Source organism: Hypanus sabinus, chromosome 15 (genome assembly GCF_030144855.1).
Source record: "Hypanus sabinus isolate sHypSab1 chromosome 15, sHypSab1.hap1, whole genome shotgun sequence".
Classification (NCBI taxonomy): Eukaryota; Metazoa; Chordata; class Chondrichthyes; order Myliobatiformes; family Dasyatidae; genus Hypanus; species Hypanus sabinus.
In genome coordinates this window covers 19,666,319-19,691,400 of record NC_082720.1, presented here as the reverse complement: position 1 = coordinate 19,691,400, position 25,082 = coordinate 19,666,319, and the positions used below count along the sequence as shown (strand labels likewise).

General features: G+C 42.2%; 1 protein-coding gene and 1 long non-coding RNA gene across 3 annotated transcripts in view; one reads left to right on the top strand and one right to left on the bottom strand.

Moving 5' to 3' along the window:
- The window catches only part of LOC132405347 (E3 ubiquitin-protein ligase NEURL3-like), a 28,874-nt gene extending 13,565 nt beyond the window's left edge, over positions 1-15,309 (bottom strand). For both annotated transcript variants that reach the window (XR_009515824.1, XM_059990082.1), the window contains exons 1-3: positions 15,030-15,309; positions 14,741-14,918; positions 828-1,373 (exon numbers count right to left, since the gene is read on the bottom strand). Coding sequence is in view for 1 of the 2 variants with exons in the window: in XM_059990082.1 (XP_059846065.1) it covers positions 828-1,373; positions 14,741-14,774 (580 nt within the window). In the remaining variant the exon portion in view is untranslated. The remainder of the gene's footprint in view (positions 1-827; positions 1,374-14,740; positions 14,919-15,029) is intronic.
- Positions 14,786-22,957, top strand: LOC132405348 (uncharacterized). Its single transcript, XR_009515825.1, has 3 exons — positions 14,786-14,931; positions 19,296-19,347; positions 22,471-22,957. It is a non-coding gene; the product is annotated as an uncharacterized LOC132405348 (long non-coding RNA).
- The last annotated feature ends 2,125 nt before the right edge of the window (positions 22,958-25,082 follow it).

Sequence of the window (25,082 nt, the reverse complement as noted above, 5' to 3'; positions counted from 1 at the left end):
TGATAGTTTTCAATGAGGTGTCCCCTCATTCTTCTGAGTACAAGCCCAGAGCCACCAAACGCTCTTCATATGACAAGCCATTCGATCTCAGCATCATTTCCGTGAACCTCCTTTGAACCCTCTCCAATGTCAGCACATCCTTTCTTAGATAAGGGAATCAACCCTCCATCATCTGGTCCCAGAGCCTCTAACACACACCTTCCCCTCACCTTGTATTGCTATGTACTGGCAATTTTTCCCTTCTCCTCTCAATGCTGATGCTAAGTTTTGACCAAAAATGTTGATTTACCCCTTTTGCCTCCATAGATGCTGATTGAGTCATTATAGTCTGTTTTCTCATAAATCCCTCTCTCACACCCTTTCATGGGTATTGATAGTGACGTTCTGTACAATAGTATACTATAGATATGCGGTTTGCTGAAAACCCGTTCAGATCCTGGTGTGAGTCTTACTGTGGGGCACCTGAATATGGCACGTTGACCACTATAGCTGAATTCCTTGGCCAGCATTTCCTCCCGCATTCAGAGCAATCAGTTTAAGCCAATGGCTAGCAACTTGCACAGGGTAATTTTTTCTTCCCTGTCTAGAGACCTAGGGCCACGTCTTCTGGTCTGCCCGAGATGATGTAACTGAGCAAACACCAGCTATTAAGTTTGGACCCTTTTATTTTATATAGCTGTTCTATATTCTAATGTACACTGTGCATTTCATTATAAGGCCATCAGCAAGGTAAAATCATATAATCCGAACAAAATACTCCCATAGGATACAATACAAAGTGAAATAATTTCAGCATTTCTTCTTTAAAATTCTCCTTAATCCCTTACCTTCGATTTGAATTCCTTGAGTCCTGCCATATACATCTATCATCACCCACAATGGGTGAGCTACCAACAATCCATCCATGAGAAGACACACCCTTCCTCCATTTATACTATACAGGAAAAAGCCTTGTATGTTTATCCAGAAAGTAATAACAGTTCCCTCTTGTATATCATCCTCTTGTAATGCTTTGGCCCAGAACCCATAAACATTTTCTAGATCTGGGCAGATGAACCTTGGAAGAGCACTGGAAACCATGAGGGAAGGGTCGAATAGGGTGCAGCCTAGTCGCAATGCACCGTTCCATTTAACATCCATCTTTGTGATCTTCACTCTCACTTTCTCCTCGAGGTTCACGGGTCGGTGGGTGAAGGTGATGCCATTGCAGAATCCAGCATTTCTCCATGCGCACTGATTGGATGAATCCAGCTTTATCTGGGACCCCTTGCAGTACGGATGGAAGAACAGGGGATCACGTGAGGGAATTGGTTTCCGACAACACTTCTTCTTCCTTTTACAAATAGCCGTCTGGTTATTTCTTTGCTTTTGTTCTGCAAAAGAACCAATGAAAAATCTGTAGTTAATCCTGAGCAACAGCTTGATGTGCTGATTATTTTGTAGATGCAATTGGGATACAAATGCAAAATGCCACTGAAGTAAAACAGAAAATACTAGAAATCTTCAACAGGTCTGCAATACCCTTCACAGTCAGAGAAAATAGAAGACAGGAAGGCCCTATTTCCTTAGCATTTTTGAAGAAAGAAATGAAGTGAATGTTTCAAGACAATAATTGTTTATTAGAACTGCAGGTGAATATTTCCAGTTTTTTTAAGTTTGCTTAATATTGTGTTTTATGTCCTTCTATTGAACATTTACCATTTGGAAGCAATATATCAACACTGGCACTAATCCATCTTTGGAATATTAGAAGTTATGACACCAGTGTAGCACTTAACAATACCAAGTGAGATGTGAATGGCTTGGTAAGAAGTCAATTAGAATGACCATTTGGATTGCAGATTTAACATTAATAAATCTGACAACATTGTCTCTTTGTTGGCTTTAGTATTTTGATCTTGAACCTACATTTGGATATGTGAACCAGGGTCAGGGTTTTGGTATAGAATAAGCAAATAAATTTTCTAAATCTGTTAATAATATTTATCTTTCATTGATGAATTGAACTAATCGTGTTTACCAGAAGGTGTGAAAGTTTAGCTGTTAGGACGAATGTGATATTTTGCTGTTGTATGCATTGACACACAACATGCTCCTAATAACTGGGTACATTTGTGGAACTGCGAGCCAAAGTAAAGAGTGGAACCAGATAGAAGTGGTGAAGGGTGCATTCTGAGAGCAGGAAGTGATTAACAACACTTAGCGCGGTGAACTGTGAGGAGACTACAATTGAACCGAACAGCATGAGTAAGACAATCCATATTCTACTGCAGCAAGGCGCTAGCCTCTAAGAAAAGAGATAAAAGAGGGAAATGTTATTGTTGGCACGTTTTGTCAGACTAGAGTCAACAGAGCATAAGGTCAGAGCAATCCCCAGGAGAGGTTCTGAGCAAAAACCGTGACAAGCTCAGATGCATTGCCACTGACTTTATTAAGTACATCTTTGTATACATAAGACATAGGTATGTATAGGTGTACATCTTTAAAGAGTGGATGGAGGAAAACTGGAAAGAGCAATCACAAAGCCATCGATGTGCGGAAGCTATTCAACTCCCTAGAACTCTTCCACTACTCATTTGAACATGATCTGTACATCAGTTCCTTCCCACAGCTAACTAGAGTATTCCTTGGTCCCTTTATTCAACAAACATCTATTGATGCTATTGGAAGTTCTAGCCATCGCAGTTTTCCATGGAAAAGCCACCAATATTATCACCAAACTTTTATATGTCACATCTCTTCTAGAAGGTCTGATTCAAATACTATCACCTCTGAGCCTATTGGTTTCCCTGTGGATAATTCCAGCATTTAGTTAATTTTATCATTAAAATTTGGTTCTTATAACTTATGCTTCAGTCTTCAATAATCAGGAGAATATACTCCATGTTTGTGCAACATTTCATCGTAATGTATTCACTTAATTCTTTATGGGAATAAGAACCAACGATCAGTCCTGACACTGTACCTATTTAATAATGAAAAGAGCAGATGAGATGAACTAGAAACAAGCAGTGCTTTGTTTTGCCAATGTACTCAAGGACACATGGTAAAGCTTACTAGATCTGCCTTCTCACTCCCTGGGTATACAGCCTACAGAAGACACCACTTTAGCAAGGCCTTTGACAAGGTCTCGCGTGGGAGGTTGGTCAAGAAATTTCAGTCGCTTGGCACTCAGGATGAGGTAGTAAATTGGATTAGACATTAGGCAGGAGATGCCAGAGAGCAGTAGTAGATGGTTGGCCAATGACCAGCCATGTGCCAAGGTGGGAGGTCTGTTGTTGTTTATCATCTATGTCAACGATCTGAATGATCATGTGGTAAATTGGACCAGCAGATTTGTGGATTGAGGGTGTAGTGGACAACAAGGAAGGCTATCAAAGACTGCAACAGGACCTGGACCAGCTGGAAAAATGGGCTGAAAAATGGTATATGGAATTTAATGCAGACAAGTGTGAGATGGTGCAGTTTAGGAGGATGAACCAAGGAAGGAATTATGTAAATGCTGAGTGGTAGGGCATTAAGAAGTGTGGTAGAACAGGGAGATCTGGGATCCATAATTGCTTGAAAGTGGCGTCACAAGTAGACAGGGTCAGAAAGAGAGCGTTTGGCACATTGGTCTTCATAAATCAAAATACCGAGTACAGCCGTTAGGATGTTATGTTGAAGTTGTGTAAGATGTTGGTGAGGCTTAATTTGGGTTAATGTGTGCAGTTCTGATCACCTACTTACAGGAAAGATATCAATATGATTGAAAGTGTGCAGGCAAAACATTACAAGGAAGCAGCCAAGTCCTGAGGACTTGAGTTATAGGAAAAGGTTGAATAGGTTAAGACTTCATTCCATATAATGTAAGAGATTTGACAGAGGTATACAAAATTATAGGGGATATAGATAGGGTAAATGTAAAGCAGGCTTTTTCCATTGAGGTTGGATGAGGCTAGAACTGGAGGGCCTGGGTTAAGGGTGAAAAGTGCTTAAGAGGAATTTGAGGGTGAACTTCTTCACTCAAAGGGTGATGAGAGTGTGGGATGAGCTGCTGGCACAAGTCATAAATGCGGGATCGATTTCAACAGGTAAGAAAAATTTGGATATGAAGAGTTATGGTCCGGGTGCAGGTCAATGAGGTTAGTAATGGTTCAACATGGACTAGGTGGACTGAAGGGCCTGCTTCTGTGCTCTTGTGTACTATGACTCTATGATTCTGTGACCTAAATAGAGTTTCACAGTGAAGTGAGCATCTGGAGAATTTGTGTGTTCTGCAGTCATGTTTTCATTGAGTAACCACCATTAAATCTGGCCAGATTTTATAAAGGAAGTTAGCCATATATCTGCAGTCAAACATAGAAGACCCTGATCCTCCTTGTTTCACAGGAGCGAGGTGACTCAGAGGTGCAGTAAAACCAGTGAGGAGGTTCAGCTTCCTTCCACATGAACACACTTTAACGTTCTGTTGTCTGCCACATTTGACTGTTGGCATGAATCCAGGAGTGTTCATCCAGAAAGCTGACTGAACATTCCCACTGGTTTCACTGGAATAACCAGGCAGAGGCTCAGTTAGCAGATACACTGCATTGTGTTAAACTGAGCCCTACATTCCAAGAAGATCCCAGGTTCAATTACTCGTCTATCCTGAATTAGTTAAGTCAGGGCATCAAATTAATCCACTCAGATAATGAACAAATATGGACAAGCATTAGAGTTGCTAAATGTGGCTGGAGATATTCCTGAAGATTTTATGAAAACGTGTCACGTATGAAGCATCAGTAGCATTATACTGTTGACTTTTTAACCTGTGTGTTAATTCACCTTGTTATTTGTTCATTTATTTCTGGTAATATCACTTCATATGCTGTGTGTGAGTTACTTGTGCATCTCGTTCCAGAGGAACATTGTGTCGTTTGGCCACATACATAAACTGAACTTGAACATCTGTCAACTTCACTCTCTGGTCCAGCAGTCGTTAGAATGCATGTAAGAACAAATTCAAATGAAATTTTAAAATGTTTCTTTTTTCTTTTACCTCACAGGTCAATGATTTTGCTCACACAAGGTTCAGGAAGTTAAGGATGAGTTCCAAAGGACTCCAGACCACTGGCAGTTTGAGTAATCTGTCTGCAGTAGCATATTCCACGTGCAGTGAGCCCTGGTGGAATTCCAACAAAACCTGATATGTTCCCTTTATGTGCTTTTTTTTTGGTTACAGATTTTTTGTTGCCCTAGCAGGGCGTTGCTTACAGTGTTAGGGCTTGTCCTGAGCTTGTCTTTCCCAATTTAAGACGTCACTTAGTTTCGGCGTCCCTCTTACATGGTGCATCCAAGTCACGGATTATTCTAAACTAATTGGAGCTTTAAAAAGCTCATGTTTTTTGACTTTATGCGTAGAGGCTGAAAAGTCATAATAATATTGGATGAGCCTGATGTCCACCGCTTGAATAGTTGGAACCAACAACTGACTTTACATCTTCTTATGGAAGCTCCCTGCAGTATCGTTTTTATACTTTAGGGAGAGGGTGGAATTGAAACTGTTACCTGGTGTGGCTGAAACCTGCAGCTTGATGTAGTTGTAGTGAGGAGGAGGTTGTTAGAACACCCACTACACTATCTAGTTTAGGTTTCGGAGCTGACTCTTTACAACTTGAGTAGACTTCAAAGAAGCATTTTGCTCCAGCGGTAAAGTTTCAAACCTTCCTCAAAAAGCAAAAAAAAAATCAAAGCATTGATTTATGGCAAACTTAAATAAAAGCAGAATTGTGAATAGTCACCTGATCAGGCAACACTGTGACTAGAGTCTGTACCTACTTCACCGCTTGACCAACCAGAACACCAACAGAAATAACTCCCATTGTTCAGAGGCCTCAGGAGTCACAGCTTACTCTCCACCTTTACTAAAAACAGTACAATGTCTGCTTCAAAATAAAACAAGGCACATAAGTGCAGGAACATCACTTATTGCCTAAAGAATAATCTCACAGATCTCAAAGAAAGTGCTCCTATGTCCTATTTTCTCATGTCTCCGAGAAAACGAATTACATTAAAAACAGGTATTTTTGTATAATAGTGTGTAAGAGTTTCTGTTTATGCAGGCTTTATCTACATCTGAGAAAGATCTCAGTCCTGCTCCTCCTTCATCACCGCTAAGTTTGGACAGTGGGAGGTGTACTACCTGGAAATTATAGTTCAATGCCTTAATCCCTCACAGGAACTGAACACAGACACACAACAGGCTGAACTAAAGGAAAGCATTCAGGCTCTCGCTAATTGGTTCTGCAGTAATGTATGCACCTGGCTGCATAATTGCATCTACACATTTTATATTTCTTTAATGATATAGAATTAGTGTGGATTGGCATCATGTTCAGCACAGACATGATGGGCCAAAGGGCCTGCTCTCATACTGTAATGTTCTGTGTTCTATGAAGTGCTGTATTGAAGAGTGAAGAACTGGAGATTTAGGGTCTGAGAGCTGTCCAGTCAATTCCAGGTGGTGTGTAACCTAGTTTTTTGTCAATATGATTTATAACTGACTAGAGTCATAAACCATTTCATTATCTCCTGTTGTTAGATACTCAAATTGCAGTCATGCAACACCAGGATTTACAGTAAAGCTAGTAACTGCTTTGAACCCCTCTGACTTTCACAGGCCGTCATGCTCATTCCACCACACAGGAGGCATTTTTTTGGGTGTCTGCTAAACAGGTATTTCCAGAGAGTAACATGCTCCACAGATTTGTGTGATTGGGCCATTCGTTACTTCAGAGTTTCACTTGTTCGAAACTTCCATGCTGGGCCATGGCAATGGCTAGACTAGCACCTTCCTGCCTGTTGCCTCCTCTAGCTGAGGTAATCCAATGGACAGCTAGGAAGTTCCAAGGCCGCCCTCCTAAACGGGAGATCAAGGGTTCATATTATTCTGAGAGATGAGACAAAAAGCCATCTCATTCACTCTAAATGTAATACCGAAAGTGCAAACAAACAGTTCAGTGTGCAGAATCAGTGTCCTCGGGTTCCCCAAACAACCCCGTTCACTCCCTCTGCTCATGTTGTCAGTAATTATGTTATTAGTAATAATATTATTCAGCTAGGACTACAACATTCTTGCTTCTTCATGTTCAAAGTACAAAGCTCCCTTTCAAGCACGCTGAACACGCGGAGGAATTAAATAAATATCAAACCTAAGCTCTTTCATGATACTAGAAGTGCAGCAGGCAGCGTTCACAGTTCCAGCAACCCAGATTTAATCTTGAATTTTGCTTCTGTCTGTAAGGAGTTTGCCGGCTCCCAACAGCCAGGTCGAGACTTCCCTCGTGTGCCCTGGCTTCCTCCTGCAAGTTGTTCAGTTAATTACCCCTTGTGCAGGTGTCTGGTTGGATAGTTTGTGGGGAGTTAACCACATCTGAGAGAGAATGGGAGAGTGGGTGCATGGAACTACTCTAAAAACTGGCATAGACTACATGAGACAAATGGCCTCCTTCACTATAGTAACAGAACATGAATGCACAACTTTCCAGTAAAATGACCCTGTTAATGCCAGCTTTAACTCAGAGGTGGCATCATCCCTGGAGTAGATAGGCTAGTCAGGTATTGCACTGAGTAAGTTCTATGTTAGGGTAGACAGCCAAAATCTTTCTCCCAAGGTAGAAACATCAAACATTAGAGATCATAGCTTTAAGCAAGAGGAGAAACAGCAAGTGTTTTTTTAAATGCAGAGGGATAGGAGGCTGAAATGTCCCGCCAGGAGTGGTAATGGAAGTAAACATGACAGTGGCATTCAAGGAGCTTTTGGACAGACACCTGAATAGGAGCATAAGGACGGTATGCAGAGGGTTTGGTTGAATTTGACATCGTGATGGCCTGATTGCAGACACAATCCGATCTCAGAACGGAGTCACGAAGGCCAGTCCGCTTCTTCCTCACTGCAGTATTGCAGCTCACTCCAACATTCTCCCCATCTGCAGGGTGGCACCAGTCCAGAGCTAAAGTCACCCAACCCTCTGTCACAGAGTTGCAGCTGGCAGACAACGTTTGTGCACATGCTCTCTCGAAGGTATTCAACTCTTGTATGACAAGCTGGCCTTAAAACTTACAATTAACAAAGTAAAGGCCACCTACCAAGCTGCCCCTGTTGTGCACACCCACCCCTGACAGCTATGACTGGCAATGAAAACTTGGCTGCACGAATCGCTTTCCATACTGCACAAGCCAATCACCAAACACACAGAAGGCAAACGCCAATTATTATGAAATCCACTGCCACCCCCGCAACACGGAACAGCCTTTATCTTCCAAGGAAAATAATATTTCAAGACCTGAAATTCAATTGCTATACAAAATTCATGGTTTACTGGGCATCAGTTATCCCTGGTCTCCAGTATGGTTCCTAGACAGCCAGACAGGGGGAGTTCCAGGCATGCTGTCTCCATACGTTCCCCCCATATCCACTGGGAAGGTAGGCCAACCTTTCCAAGGCCAACCACCACAACGCTGAGGCCCCAGGTACATTGACTTGGCTCCAGTGGCTGGGGCAGATCATTCACACACCTAACACCAGATCCCTGCTACAGCCACTCTAATCTGAGTTATGTCACGGAGACAGATCACCAGCACAGAGCAAATATTTTCAAGCATGGTCTCCAAGGCTCCTTGCAAAAATGTAACTTCCTCTTTGATTTAACAAATCCACGGTCCGTGACCAGTCAGAATGGAGAAGCTGCATTCCCAGAGGTACATCCCGGCCCAGCAAAAGCAGTAAAAGGAACAGATCATCTTCCATGTAATCCACACACCAGCCCTGTCGGGCCACATCTGCCTCGTCAACCACCTCCAATCCCGTAGAACTGGACTGGGAGCAAGCTAACCTCAACCCTGATGGACTACCTAAGAAGACCGATTTAGCTGTTTCCACAACATAAACTGTTCTAACCTCACTCAGAAAGTTCACTGATTGGTAGGCATGGATACTGCTGTAAGTTAGGAATCCAGAGAAATTGGTGCGGACAACACAAAGGGAATTTTATCCCACATCGTGGTAAACACATCCTTACTACCAATGATTTACTATCCTTATCTCCTTGACGAATTAGAAGATTATATTAATGTCACGGCAATGTAAAACAGGTTTGCCAGGATGGGCTCATAAGATATTAAACTCTTACAGTCCCTTGCAAATGATGAAAGAGTTATCAATGTCTCACATTCAACAGAGAGAAAGGAGGCAACAGTGTAAAGTTAAACCAGAGGGTAAAAACAAACAACACAGATGTTTAAATGAGATCACTGCTGAGTGAAAGCCTGTTAATGTTTAATGGTGGCAGGTGACAGGCAGCCGTTGAAGCCATTAAGGTTTCAGACCACTGAAGCAGTTGACAATAAGGCATTGACCTCACCGGGGAACACAGCCATTCATTAACAGACAACAATAAAACCACACAAAGATTATGGGTAACAATACCCAAGTCCATTTGATATTTGCTATCAAACATCATAAGTAAAATGCTCTAAATATTAACAATGTCATGTAAATGTGCAACTTCTCAGAACTCATAAAATGGCAGAACCACTGGAATTACAAATGAAGTCATTATCTACATGTACATATACCATTTAACTTGTAGTCCACTGAACCCTTCTAATCTGTGAAAAGTTGAGCTAGGTATCCTTCTTTGAATATTCTCCATTGTCCTGAGTCTATTTGCATCTACTTAGCAATTGTGATTTTTCTTGGAAAATTAAAAAAATAAAATGAGCAACATACTGTATCAATTTCAACAGGAAAGAACCCAGTTTACAAACTGGCATAGCCTGTTCTGCATTTCTGTCCAGAACAGTAGCACCACCTCTGTTGAACTGCCTGTACGGACCCTCCCCATGTTACAGCAGGGCCCTGCTCTGTTTGCAAGTCAGAAATGTGGCTGCAGACTGAACTTCCAGGCAGTAGAGGAAGCCTGCAGCCTCACAGCAGCCGGCAAGTCGACCCCAATCATTCACTCGTACAGTATATCTGATGTGTACTTAAATTGGGCATTCATAAGGATTCACCTGTCTCAGGGATTGGCATAAGTAAGTTAAGGTCCATATACACTGCGTACACCAATCCCAAACTCTAGTTTTGTCTCCATTTACTATTTTTTCTACTCACAGCTCTCTAAAGAGACTCAGTCAACATGCCCACTAGAACTTTCTTTCAGGAAAATAATCAAAGGACCACTCTTAAGCAAACTTATTAAAAGGTTTGCACAGTGGTATCTCTGCTAGAGCTGGGTTGAACCCGGACTTCTGGTGTTGTCCGTGCAGAAGGAAGACCCCTTCACAGTTACCACCATCTGATGTGTCTCTTTCCTTGGAGATGGTCACTATTATACCCTTGAGACCAACAAGCATGTTCCTCTTTTCCCTGATGAGGGAGATGAGGCTTGTTTCTTCATCAAATTTTAAACTACAGCAGTGATACGGCCTATTCCTGAGGACATGTTGTCTATCAGTTCTCAAAAGGTCCTTCTAACATGATTTATCATTGAGGCTTGGCACATCAGTTGGATGGAAATAAGGAGACTGATATTAAAGGCAGAATCATGGTTGTGGAGTTGTTTGTCTGAGAAGACTCTCCCTGCTTTTCTATCCATGATATGTCTTCTCCTCACTTTGTTCTGAGTGGAGTAGGCCTTTGGACATTTGATCTAAAGAATCCAGATGCTGGTGTCAAGAGCCCACCCACACACAGGCTAACAGGCACCTATGTCATACGGTCAGATCCCAACAAGTCCACGCCAGCCATCAGGCACTCGTTCACACTGATCCCGCTTTCTTCTCGACACATTCCCGTATTCAACCACTCACTCACACTGGGGGGGTAAAGTATAACATCCAATTAACCAGCCAAATTTTTGTGATGGAGATGGAAATCAGAGTACTCAAAGGAAAACCACATAAGACCATAAGACGTAGGAGTAGATTAGGCCATTCAGCCCATTGAGTCTGCTCCACCATTCAATCATGGCTGATTCATTATCCCATTCTCCTGCCTTCTCCCTATAACCTTTAACACACTGACTAATCAAGAACCTTCCAACTTTCTTTTTAAATATACTCGATGATTTGGCCTCAATAGCTGTTTGTGACAATGAATTCCACAGATTCACTAACCCTGGCAAAAGAATTTCCTCCTCATCTCGGCTCTAAATTAATATTATTCCTCTAGTCTGTAGCTATGCCTTCTGCTCCTAGACTCACCCACTATAGGAAAAATCTTCCTCTATCCAGACTTCTCAATATTCTGTGGATTTAAGTGAGACACACCCTCAGTCTTCTGAACACCAGCACGCACAGGCCCAGAGCCATCAAAACCTCCTCATTGGTTAACCCTTTTCATTTCCAGAATCATTCTTTTGACCCTCCTCTGGACCATCTTCAATGCTAGCACATCTTTTCTTAGGAAAAAGGGGCACAAAACAGTACTCCAAGTCTGGTCAGACTAATGCCTTGTAAAGCCCTACCATTATATCCTTGCTGTCATATTCTAGTCCTCTTGAAGTGAACGCTAATATTGCATTTGCCTCCTTACCACCAGCTCAACCTGCTAGTTAACCATGAGGGAATCCTGCACAAGGGCTCCCAATTCCCTTTGCAGCTCTGTGTTTTGAATGTTCTCCCATTTAGAAGATAGTCTGCGTTTTTATTCCCTCTACCACAGAGCATGACCGTACACTTCCAACACTGTATTCCATCTGCCACTTCTTTGCCCACTCACCCAATCTGTCCATGCCCTTCTACAGCCCCTCTGCTTCGTCAACACGACCTGCCCCTCCAGCTACCTTTGTAACATCTGAAAATTCGGCCACAAAGCCATCAATTCCATCATCCAAATCACTGACACGCAATGTAAGAAGCAGCAGTCCTGACCCCCTGTGGAACACCATAGTCACCAGCAGAAACAGCTCCCTTTACTCCCACTCTTGGGCTCCTGCCAGTCAGACAATTTTCTATCCATGCTCATATCTTTCCTGTAATACCTGAATGTATCTTGTTAAGCAGCCTCATTTGTGCAACCTTGTCAAAGGACTTCTGAAAAATCAAGTAAATAGCATCCAGTGACTCTCCTTTGTCTATCCTGCATGTTATTTCCTCAAAGAATTCCACCAGTCAGCAAGGAAACTATGCTGACTTTGACCTATTTTATCATGTGCCTCCAAGTACAACAAAACCTCGTCCTTAATAATGGACTCCACACCTTTCCAGCCACTGAAGTTAGGCAACTACACTCATTTCTGCCCCCTGACTCTCTCAAATTTCTGCCATACTGCTAGTGTCTTCTACAGTGAAGACTGATGCAAAATATTTAAGTTCATCAGCCATTTCTTTGTCTCCCATTACTACCTCTCCAGCATCATTTTCCAACAATCCGATATCCACTCTCAGCTCTCTATTACTCTTTATACATCTGAAAAATCTTTTCATATGTTTTTTTAATTTTATTAGTTAGCTTCCCTTCATATTACATCTTTTCCCTCCTTATGGCCTTTTTAGTTGCCTTGCGTTGTTTTGAAAAAGCTTCCCAATCCTCTAAATTCCCATTCAGTTTTGCTGTATTAAATGCCTCTCATTTGCTTTTGTGGTGTATTTGACTTTGCTTGTCAGCCATGGTTACCTTATCCTCCCTTTAGAATACTCCTTCATCTTTGGGATGTATCTATCGGAATTGTCCGCAGAAACTCCACCCATTATTATTCTACCATCATCCTTGCTAGAGTCCCCTTCCAATCAACTTTGGCCAGCTCCTTTCTCATGCCTCTGAAATACCCTTTACTCCACTGTAACGCTGAAATATCTGATTTTATCTTCTCCCCCTCAAACTGCCAGGTGAATTCTACCTTCACCATAATCACTGCTTCCTAAGGTTTTGTTTATCTTAAGCTCCCTAATCCAGTTTGGTTCATTCCACAACACTCAATTCCGAATTGCCTTTACTATCGTAGGCTCAACCACAAGCTGCCGAAAGAAAAGCCATCCCCTAAGCATTCTACAAATTCCCTCTTTTGGGATCCAGCACCAACCTCATTTTCTCAATCTACCTATTTATGGAAATCCCCGCGACTATTGTAGGAGTGCACAGGATCGCAGGGAGAACAGAGGTCAGGATCGAACCTGGGTCAATGGAGCTGAGGGGCAGCAGCTCCACCAACCACCCACTATGCTGATCCATCCATAAGCACTACCGACAATGTAGCAGAGCGCAGTGTCCGGTCGCGCTGGACAACTCGTCGGTAGGTGTGGCGTCCCTTCACCACCGATTTCAGTATTTCAGGAAGATTACTCACAGCCACCCAATCGAGGACGATTAGGAAGGGCCTTAATGCGAACGTTACATCAAGATCGGGAAGAAACACTAATGACATGAGTAAGATCACTATTACCTTGCTTTCCAAGAGTTTTATGCAAGTTGGTTGCCTTGCTGGCAACGGAAACAAAAATCAGTAAGGTACCAAAATGCACTGATTGAGGGGGAGACAGTTTGAGAGTCCCGAGTTGAATTGAACAGATCTGATCATCAGAATTAAATAGATATAAAGAACATGTAGTGGGATGTTTTAGTTCAAGCCTTTGGGATTTCTTAGAAAAACTTAACGCTTACCTGAAGGCAGACTATTGAGAATTCTGCAGGAAGTTGAGTGTCAAATGGAATAGCAAAGACTCCCATGGTTCACTACAGTTCTTAAAAGAGCACGCATAAACACAATGAGATCTGAGCTGAACCAGCTCTTGAATCCTGAGCCAGTGTGAATCCAACACTCGGAAGCAGTTTCACTCCAAATGATGGAGGGAAGTGAAAGACAGAGGGGGGTTCAAGACAAAATAAGTGCGACACCGTCCAGAATCTGCCATCCTCACGGAACAGGATAAAACCAGCCAACCGTTCTGAACACCTCACCTCCTGACCCTCCCAAGGCTCCCTCCTCCACCCTCGGCACCTGAGCGGATGGGTGCAGCAGCAACAATCGCCCCTGATGCCTTGTAAATATTAAGCATCAATATACTCAGTTGGTACCAGATCAAATAAATAGTAGCAAATTGTTACGAATTAATAATACATTTCGTACTCATTAATAGACATATCAATTATTGTCGTTCGACACATATAAACTCTTTAGATGCTTTTGATGGGATGGCAGGACTTTCATATGAAGAAAGACTGGATCGACTGGGCTTATACTCACTGGAATTTAGAAGATTGAGGGGGGATCTTATTGAAACGTATAAAATTCTAAAGGGATTGGACAGGCTAGATGCAGGAAGATTGGTTCCGATATTGGGGAAGTCCAGAACGAGGGGTCACAGTTTAAGGATAAAGGGGAAGCCTTTTAGGACCGAGATGAGGAAAAATTTCACAGAGAGAGTGGTGAATGTGTGGAATTCTCTGCCACAGGAAACAGTTGAGGCTGGTTCATTGGCTATATTTACGAGGAAGTTAGCTATGGCCCTTGTGGCTAAAGGGTTCGGGGGTATGGAGAGAAAGCAGGTACAGGGTTCTGAGTTGGATGATCAGCCATGATCATACTGAATGGCGGTGCAGGTTCGAACGGCCGAATGACCTACTCCTGCCCCTATTTTCTATGTTTCTATGTTAACGCATTCGGGAAGCGTGAGATAAAATCGTATGAGTGCATCAAGATTGGGAGTTTATACAGTAAGTACCGAGTTTTCTCACATTCACAATCCCTACATTCTAACAGATATCGTTCCGTTTTACCTTTGGGTTCTTCCTTAGTCTGCTTACCACCCATCCTGTCCGGTACTGAAGCGTCTCCCCTCTGAGAGTGCCGATCCCGGCAGCCCTCCGCCACACTGCCTGGGAACTCCGAGAGCAGCGGTGTCCAACCACAGCGAAAAAAGAGGCGGAGCTGAGAACCGAAAACGCGTCGCCTGTCCTGCAATCAACAGGTAAGTCTGCTGTTTTTATGTTCAGTTATTAGGAATATTAGGGCAGGTTAAACCACCTGCAATACTCTTTCCGCAGTTACCCCCCGTGTCGGACCTACCCGTTTGCCTCTCGGATTTCACTCCAAGAAATACGCGTACTTGTACGAGTTGTTCCGGTTAAGGATCTTCGTCCCATTCCGCCTGACTCAGGCTTTCAGTTATCTCTGCACTTTGTTTGATCTATTAATCACATTTCCACTCCTGATAGCAGTGCTACTCCGCGGGGACCTCCCACTCCCACCTTGCAAGTCCATTATTCAGTCCAGGCCCTCTGACGAGTACTGCTCGACTTTCAGATGCTCCTTTCGAAACCCGTCCACAGCCCGCTTCTCCCTTAGAATTCCTGCAAAATTCCCAAACCCTGGGGCATCTCATAGATGTTGCACATATAACCTCCCCCCCCCCCCCCACCCCAGCCCACCCCAGAAGTCAAAACGCAGACACAGGATGGGGAGCCTCCCCATTCCCTCCAGAATGATATTAAAAGCAAAAGATCATGAAATCATTCAGTCAGCCAGGTAGCACCCATGGAGACAAAGAAACAGTTAATATTCCAGGTCTGAGAACATCGGAGCCAGCTGTCTCCAACCTGCGAAGTTAACTACCTCTCTGTCTACAGATGCTGCCCTACTGGCCAAGTATTTGCAGCATTTTCCGTTCTCCTTTCAGATTTCTGGCCATCTGTGTCTTTATTTTCAATATTGTTTTACAGCAGAATAGTGGGTATGTCCCACACTGAGGCTGTGCTGTCAACTTGGACCCAGAAGAGGGAAGAATCCCTGGGGGATAGAGGAGATCAGAGCACAGGCATAGGCACTGGAGGGGGGTCACATTGGTGGTGCAGCTTCAGCTAGATTAGAATAAAATCAGGTTGCTGTAGTCTCATACACGGAGAAGGATCCCACTGGACATTGCCTGTACTCAGATGAAATACCCACTGAAGGAAAGACCAAAGGTCAGGAAAAAAATCATGGAGGTGATGAGAGAGAGAAGAACAGAGAAACATAATTTGTAAATGCCATCCATGCCTTTTGGTTGTACTTTACAGAGAGGAGAAAAAACAAACAGAAATGCTTTTACTCTTTGTGGGAAGTGTAGACGTAATTTAATGATTCACATGTAGAACGGAGATTGAGAAGTGACTACTGCCTATTATTCTCGTAAATAAATTATATTTGCTTACACAGAGAATAAAGCTCCACTTTTGTTATATTTTAGCACATCCCACACTGAAAGTATTTTAATGCATATAAAACTTGGGACTTCTGAGGTTGCAGGAGATTTTGTACAAGAACAAGTCTTTGTTTTCTTACAAGAAATAGCAGATGCTGGAACTTTGAAAAGAGTTGGCTAAACAACATGGGGGAAAATGGATAGTCCATGTTTTGGGTTGAGGTCCTGAAGGGTCCAGATGAAGGGACTCTCAAAACATAAATCACAGACCCACGGGAATTTTACCTGCAGACTATAACTATCTGTTTAGGCCCAGTTTTACATAAATATTGCTCTTATTTCTTTGCCAAGTACATTAATAGTGATCTTGAAGCATTACTGGATAACTCCTTAACCTTACTACCCTGGGGAAGAAATAGCTTGGAGAGATTTTGTGGAATTCGCTTAAACAAGCTGGAAAGAGCTTTCTTGCAGAAGAAGTTTATTCCTGCAGTTCATAAAAGAGGAAAGAAGCCCATGTAAAACCCAGTGAGATCTGATCGGAACCAATTCTTGAGTCCTGAACCCCTGGCCTCAGAAATGTGAACACAACACTCAGGTGAAGAGTCACTCCAGCTGATAGAGGGAAGTGAAAGAAAGAGAATTAAGACAGAATAAATGGGACAAAGAAAATAGGAACATATGAGAATACAGGAAAGCAATGAAAAGTCAAGAGAGAACGTGAGATGAAAAAGAATGGAGATTTTGTTCCCAACACAAAACAGTAATTTGAAAAATGAGGGATGAATTAATTTTGGAGACAACCTGACATTAAAGATTAGATAGGAATAAGACTGAAGAAAAATTGAAAATATATAGTGGATAAGCTGCTGGAAAATATAATTCAGATCCCACAGCAGGAAATGTTTCACTAAAAGATAGCAATTTCAATTGTAAGTAGTCAACTGATAAGTTAATCTAATTTATGTATTTAAATCATGAAGTTGATCTTCAACTGAACATTCTCCAATTACTGAGGTAAAAGTCCTATTCTAAATTCTCACATGCACGTCATTTGGCAGAGCAAACAAAAGCCCTGGGATTCCTTAGGTGTTCCTCATACCTTCAGAAAGGAGTTGCTGAAGTTCACTAAATGAAATGAGAGAGCTACAATTTAGAGGTAATGGCAGTTTCCTTTTTAACTAACACTACAAATTTGAACACAATCATTCGTTTTCAGCTTCTACGTACTTGCTTCTGGATCAAGACAACAACTGCAGTAAGTGTAGGCTGATAGGGTGGGGAAGGGAGGGAAGTATATCCACAAATTGATACTTGAAGGGCTGTCTCCCAGCTCATTTGGCTTGCCAAACTTCTGCCAGGTAGCAGGGAGTCAGAATGAATTGGCCGGGTCACTATTCCAACAAGGAGATGGTCCCGATGGAGGCAGAATGAGATGACCCCCAAAGTGAAATGATTGGACTGGAGCATCTAAAACAATAGTGGCATCTTGCGGCATCAGCTAGGATATTAAGTTTAAGTTAAAGTTTAAGTTTAGGAGCCGAGAGGTAATGTTGCAGCTATTTAGGACCGTGGTCAGACCCCACTTGTGCTCAGTTCTGGTCACCTCACTACAGGAAGGATGTGGAAGCCATAGAAAGGGTTCAGAGAGATTTACAAGGATGTTGCCTGGATTGGGGAGCATACCTTATGAAAACAGGTTGAGTGAACTCAGCCTTTTCTCCTTGGAGCAATGGAGGACGAGAGGTGACCTGACAGAGGTGTATAAGATGATGAGAGGCATTGATCATGTGGATATTCAGAGGGCTGAAATGGCTAGCACAAGAGGGCATAGTTTTAAAGTGCTTGGAAGTAGGTACAGAGGAGATATCAGGGGTAAGCTTTTTACGCAGAGAGTGGTGAGTGCGTGGAAAGGTCTGCCAGTGACAGTGGTGGGAGCGGATACGATAGGGTCTTTTAAGAGACTTTTGCATAGGTACATGGAGCTCAGAAAAATAAAGGGCTATGGGTAACCATAGGTAATTTCTAAGGTAAGGACATGTTCCATACAGCTTTGTGGGCCGAAGGGCCTATATTGTGCTGTAGGTTTTCTATGTTTCTAAGATAAAGGGGGTCAAGCTGTACACACTTGACAAATGAACAGTCAGTCAGATAGACCATCTATGCATCTTGGACAGGAGGTAAAAGGGGCTTTATGCTGAGTTGGAGGCAGAGAGAAGCAAACTTTGAAAATGGCCACAGCTGAAGAAGTTATGGCTGATGATGACTTGGGATAACACTGGTGAATGTTATTTGCAACTGGTGTCTCCATATCATTATTGTCCTCTTCAAATTATCTTTTAGCCAATTCCTCTCCACTATTCCATGAAATACCTTTTATTTATAGAAAAGTCACATTTCTGGCAACTGATCAATTATTCCTTTAAAATCTATTCATGTATGTACTGCAATTGCTCATGAGGAGTCTAGTTGCTCTACTGTCGATCAGCTGGAAAATATGATCTGTACCCCTGAACTGCTCCTCCTCCTAACTGCTTTCCTGCAAGGACTCTATTCCATTCTCCCTCTTTCTGTGTCTCATTTGTTCTGCTGCTGCCACCTTTCACACTAGTGCTCCTAATATGTCTTGCTTTTCTCTCAAACGACTGTTCACAGAGCAGACAGCTGCATCCTTCCCATTTCCTACTCTTACACTGTCATTACTCTTCTTCCCAAATAGAACAAGGACAAGGTTTGCTTTTTGACTCTGTTCAAGAGCTAAAATTGGACTTTCAAGTCATATTTAGATAAAGTTTCAGGAGTAAAATGCATGTATGATCAAGGGTGCATTACTACACGAAGCCCAAATGCACATTAAGCTAATTCACTCCATGCCTAAGTCTAGTTGGAGTCTCAAGTAGAGGCAGAGTTGATTAAAACTGCACACAGTGATTAGGTGACATCTGCTGTTGTGATGCCCAAACCAGACTATCCGCTTTGTCTTGACAATGAACAATTCCCTTTGATCCCGTCACAGACTCTGTATGCTTAACTGATAAGATAGGATTCTTGATTGAATTGGAATTTGTAGGCACACATACACACAATAAAATAATAACGGATCCAAAACCATTAAAAAAGCAAAATTTTGTTCCTATTCTGCCATTTTACAGAGTGAAGTCATAACCAAAAATATCTTAGGCTGCTATGGATAAGACGTGAAAGGTAAGCCAGCACTCACAATGCAATGAAGATGATGATTCAATTTCAACTGCTATAGACTAGGAAAGTTTCTGAATCCTTGAAGATGTGCTGAGGAGACACTGTACTGTAAGCATAACAGTAAACTGCAGCTAAGTAATTGCACAATGTTAGGAAAGAAGTAGTCTGTTTAGGACTGACTCTGGTCATGAGAAGATTGAGATCTTTGTCAAGACCGGAAAACCCAAGAAACATGATGAACTTTGATCCTTCTAAGCTACAGATACCCATACATACAAATGAATTTCCATAACATTATTAAATTCTAAGGTCCTAAGTGCTTTCATGTGTTCATTTAATGAACCACAGAACTAGTTTCCACTCTCACCACTTTTGGTAGTTCTTCTTCCTTATCAGTCATATAGACTTCTGATGCTATTCATTACAATTATGTGCAGATGTGACTTTGGGGTAATTTTTGCATATTTTCTGACTTATGGACAAAATCCACTTAGGAACATTTGTAAAAATGCTACTTGTTTGTTACCCAGAGATGACCTGTTCCGTTTAATGGACTGAGACTTTACAGTGCCTACCAGAACTCAAACATAAGTATTTCATGTAACTAAGCTACATAGAGATTTTATACAAATATTAGTTGTGCACACCCTTTTCTACCTCCTGTCCAGTCTGCAGTTCCAATAGTCTTCTGGTCCAGTGACACAAGAGTAAGCAGAAATAAATGATCTTCCCTTCCTCCTTTCCTCCGACCTGCCCCTTCTCCCACACTCTTAAACCGGACTATCCAGCTAAATCCAGGATTCATCTGAACTTGATTGCTGCCACTATACACTCAATGGGCAGTTTAGTAGGTACCCCCGAACCTATTAAAGTAGCCTTGACCGTACGTTCATAGTCTTTTGTCACTGTAGCCCATCCACTTCAAGGTTCAAGGTGATATGCATTGGAAGATGCTCTTCTGCACATCTCTGTCGTAAAGGATGGTTACTTGAGTTACTGTCACCTTCCCATCAGCTGACAGGAACAAGCTGGATCTCTGTACCTTCCTCTTCAACTAGATCCTTGACTTCCTCATTGGGAGATCACAGCGCAGATCGGAAATAACATTTTTTCCTTGCTGACAAACAATGCTGGTATACCTCAAAGGTGCATGCTCAGCCCATTGCTCTGCTCTTTCTACACCCACAACTGTGTGGCGAGGCACAGCTCAAATGCCATCTATGCTGATAACACAACTATTTTGTCAGAATTTCAAAAGGAGATGAGAAGGCATACAGGAGTTAGAAAGATCAGCTGGTTGAGTGGTGTCACAACAATAACCTTCCACTCAACATCAGTAAAACCAAGGAGTTGATTGTGGACTTCAGGAAGGGGAAGTGTGTGGAACACAAACTAGTCCTCATCGAGGGATCAGCAGTGGAAAGGGTGAGCGGTGCCAAGTTCCAGGGAATCAACACTCTGAGGACCTATCTTGGGCCCAACATATTGATGTAATTACAAAGAAGGCACAGCAGTGGCTATATTTCATTAGCAGTTTGAGGAGACTTGGTATGCCTCCAAATACATTCACGAATTTCTACAGATATACCATGGAGAGCATTTTAACTGGTTACATCAGCGTCTCTGGCATGGAGGGGCCACTGCACAGGATCAGAAAAAGCAGCAGAAAGTTGCAGATTCAGCCCGCTCAGCCATGGGCAATAAGCTCTCCAACATCAAGGACATCTTCAAAAGGCAGCATCCATCATTAAGGACCCACATCACCCTGGACATGTTCTCTTCTCATTGCTACCATCAGGGAAGAGGTACAGGAGTTGAAGACACATACTCAACATTTTAGAAACAGCTTCTTCCCCCCCACCATCAGATTTCTGAATGGACAATGAACCCACGTACACTACCTCACTAGTTTTTCTTTTCTTGCAGGGCTTATTTAACTTATCCTCATGCATACATGCAGAGATTCCACTTAATTGGGCCATCGGTTAATTGGGGCAGCTGCTCATTTGGAACAACTCTTAAAGAACAAAAACTAGTCAACAAAATAGCCGGGATTTCCTTCACTTATTTGGAACACTATTCAGATTCAGATTCAGTTTATTGTCATTTAGAAACCACAAATGCAATGCAGTTAAAAACGGAGACAACGTTCCCCCAGAATGATATCACAAAAGCATATGACAAAACGGACTACACAAGAAAATCCACATAATGTTTGGCAATCCCCAATCTAGAGTCCAGAGAGGCTGCTGCGTATTAATATCGCGCTATCATCTTAGCGCGTTTCCTGGAAAGGAGCTCCAAATCCACCAGATGAAACAAGACCAAAAACTAAAGCTACAAGACCTGCACAAAACAACATAGTTACAACATATTGGGACAAGGGACTGTTGCTGAGCAGTTTCTGCACTTGTGTGGCCATTAGACACTACAGAGTGAACAGTTTTTAAATAGCGTCAGTTGTGAGTCAATTTGGGCTGACGGACGCCAAATTCAAAAAGCAGTGAGTTTTGATAAATTTTTTAAAATTTTGACTTAATGTAGGAAGGCAATTCATTATCTGCGTTAGGTGTCTGTGTTGATTTTGTTAACTTACAGTAAATCAAAAGAACACGACAGTGTACACTGGATGATTTGCTCCATCGAAAACTATTAGGAACTAATACACAGTTTTACAGTATGGCAGTGGTATTACCAATGTTCTAATTTGTTCTGTTTTTCATTTAAATGCTTAATTTGTTTCTCAGTTAGACACTGGTTTGTCTTTTTTATACTTTTTTAACTATTTCCATGAAACTGGCTAATTGGGCCAGCAGCTTAAATGGGCAAAAAATGTACTGGTTTCAATGAGTCTCAATTAACCAGAATCCACTATGTGTGTGTAACACAATATATATATGTAACACAACCTGGGAAAGGATTCACTGCTAATGTAATGGTCTTTCTGCAGAAGCAATGTTTGGGTTATGGTTAGAGATAATGAGAGCTTTGGAATGTGAGCTGGGTCTTTTGATCAGCGAGAGAGGAGCTTAGGAGAGACAACAGCGCCTAAAGGCGACTCCTTTGCTTACATCTTCGGAAACAGTTTTTTTTTCAATCTTTAATATCTCTCTTCTTCCCCTTCAGGGTTCTTTTGAAGACCCTGACCTGGAGTTACACGCTGACTTCAGTTCTTTGTGAGAATGGGACCTGCTCTCGGGGTTTTATGACTGGCCGTTATTCGATATGCCAAGGATACGGCGTAGGAGATTAGTCTTCTTCAGAGTTCTGGGATCTCGTGGCTCTGGAGGTGGGTGGACTCAAGTCGCTGCAGGAATTCAGTGTGTCGCGTGAGACGGAAGGTCGAAAGCCGCAAGCTGACTGCTGGCTGTGTACCCAGAGATCCGAGTTCTTTGGGCACAGAGCTCAGAAAAGGCGAGGCTATGGGCTTTTAATACCATAAATCAGTGAGTTGTTTATTATGTCTCCCTGTGAAATGGGGACACCTCTTTTTCCCGTTTTAGAGAGAGAGAAAGAGAGAGCCTGTGGTAAGTCAAATACTGGGTGATTGAGTAGTCTTTGGAGTACTGCAAATCTGTGTTTTAATTGATGTTTTGCTGCACGTTTGAGTACTCAGGCGCTGATGCTTTTTTCGCTGGTGGTGGGGGGGGTTGTTGCATTGCTGCTGCTTACGTGTGGGAGGGGGAGCTGCGGGGACTTTGGGGTTCTAACTTTTACCAGTCATTTATTCTTTGGGGCACTCCTCTGTTTTCATGGATGGTTGCAAAGAAAAAGAATTTCAGGATGAATATTGTATACATTAATCTAACTTTAAATGTACCTTTGAAATCTTTGAGATGAAGAGAGAAGATGCTGGAGGGAACCAGTCGTAGGATAAGACCCGGTGGGGAGATTGTGATTTGATGGAGCCGGGCACCAAGATTGATTGAGGATCAGTGAATTGAACTCCGACTGTTTAATTATAATGGGCCCCCTTTGTTTTTTTTCTTTCCTAACCCTTTAGTTAAGACAAGACTTAAACATGTAATTCCTTTAATCGTATGCAGTGTGCTGTCTGCTATTTCTTGGCACTGAGTTGTAACAGGGGCAAATTACACAGCATCCACACAAGCCGGGGTTTGGAGTGGGAGAGTTATCTCAAACTCATGGGTTTGATGGGACCAGAGTGTGTCTTCCCTAGACTTACGCAGCCAAGGAAACCAGTGGGGTTTCATATATTACACATATGCTACATATTTCATATTGTAATTTGTTTTTTTTATTATTATATATTGCAATGTACTGCAGCTGCAAAAGAACAAATTTCACAATATATACCAGTGATATTAAACTTGATTCTGATCCTGAAACAGCTCTGACCTCTCTCATTAACAAAGTTATCACTTACTAGATGTTTTATTTTTGTTTTTTTTTTGCATCATTCTCTGTAAATTCTAGACTGCTGTAAGTTCTAGACTGCTATGCAAGAAAATCCCAGGAGATCAGCCATTTCTGAGATACTCAAACCACCCCATCTGGCACCAATAATAATTCCATGGTCAAAGTCACTTCGATCACATTACTTAGCCATTCTGATGTTTGGTCCGAACAACAATTGAACACCTTGACCACGTCTACATGCATATATGCATTGATTTGCTACCAGATGATTGGATGACTAGATATTTGCATTAATATGTGCCAACCAACTGATGGATTTATTCAAGGACACTTCAAATCTCTTGCTGCTATGGTCATGAGTTCCCACCTGCTTCAAAAGGGCAATAATTATACCAGTGCCAAGAAGAGTAGTGTGAGCTGCCTTAATGACCATCGTCCAGTAGCATCCACATCCATGGTAATGAAATGCTTTGAGAGGTTGGTTATGGCTAGAATCAACTCCTGCCTCAGCAACTTGCCTATTGCTACAAGAGATCTATGGCAGATGCAATCTCAATGGCTCTTCACACGGCCTTAGATCACTTGGACAATACCTTCATCAGGATGCTGTTCATCAACTATAGCTCAGCATTTAACACCATCATTTCTACAGTCCTGATTGATAAGCTATGGAATCTGGGTTTCTGTACCTCCTTTTGCAATAGGATCCTTGACTTCCTAACCAGGAGATCACTATCTGTGTGGATTGGCATTAATAAGTCCTCCGTAATGACGATTAATACTGGCGCATCTCAGGAATGTGCGCTTAACCCACTGCTCTACTCTTTCTATACTCATGACTGTGTGGCTAGGTATAGCTCAAATGCCATCTATAAATTTGTTGATGATAAAAAAAAATTGTGGCAGAATCTCAGGTGGAGACGGGAGGGCGTACAGGAGTGAGAAATACCAGCTAGTTGAGTGGTGTTGCAGCAACAACCTCACAGTCAACGTCAATAAGACTGAAGAGCTGAATGTGGATTTCAGAAAAGGTAGGATGATGGATCACAAACTGATCTTAGAGGGTTCAGAAGTGGAGAGAGTGAGCAATTTCATGTTCCAGGGTGTCAGGATTTCTAAGGATCTAATCTTGTCCCAACAGATTGATGCAGCTGTAAAGAAGGCAAGACAGCAGCTATATTACATTGGGAGTTTGAGGAGATTTGGTTTGTCACTTAAGACACTCAAAAACTTCTACAGATGTACCATAGAGAGCATTCTGACAGGCTGTAGCACTGTCTGGTATGGGAGGGCTACTGCACAGGATTGAAAGAAGCTACAGAAAGTTACTGAATTCAACAGCTCCATCTTGGGAACAA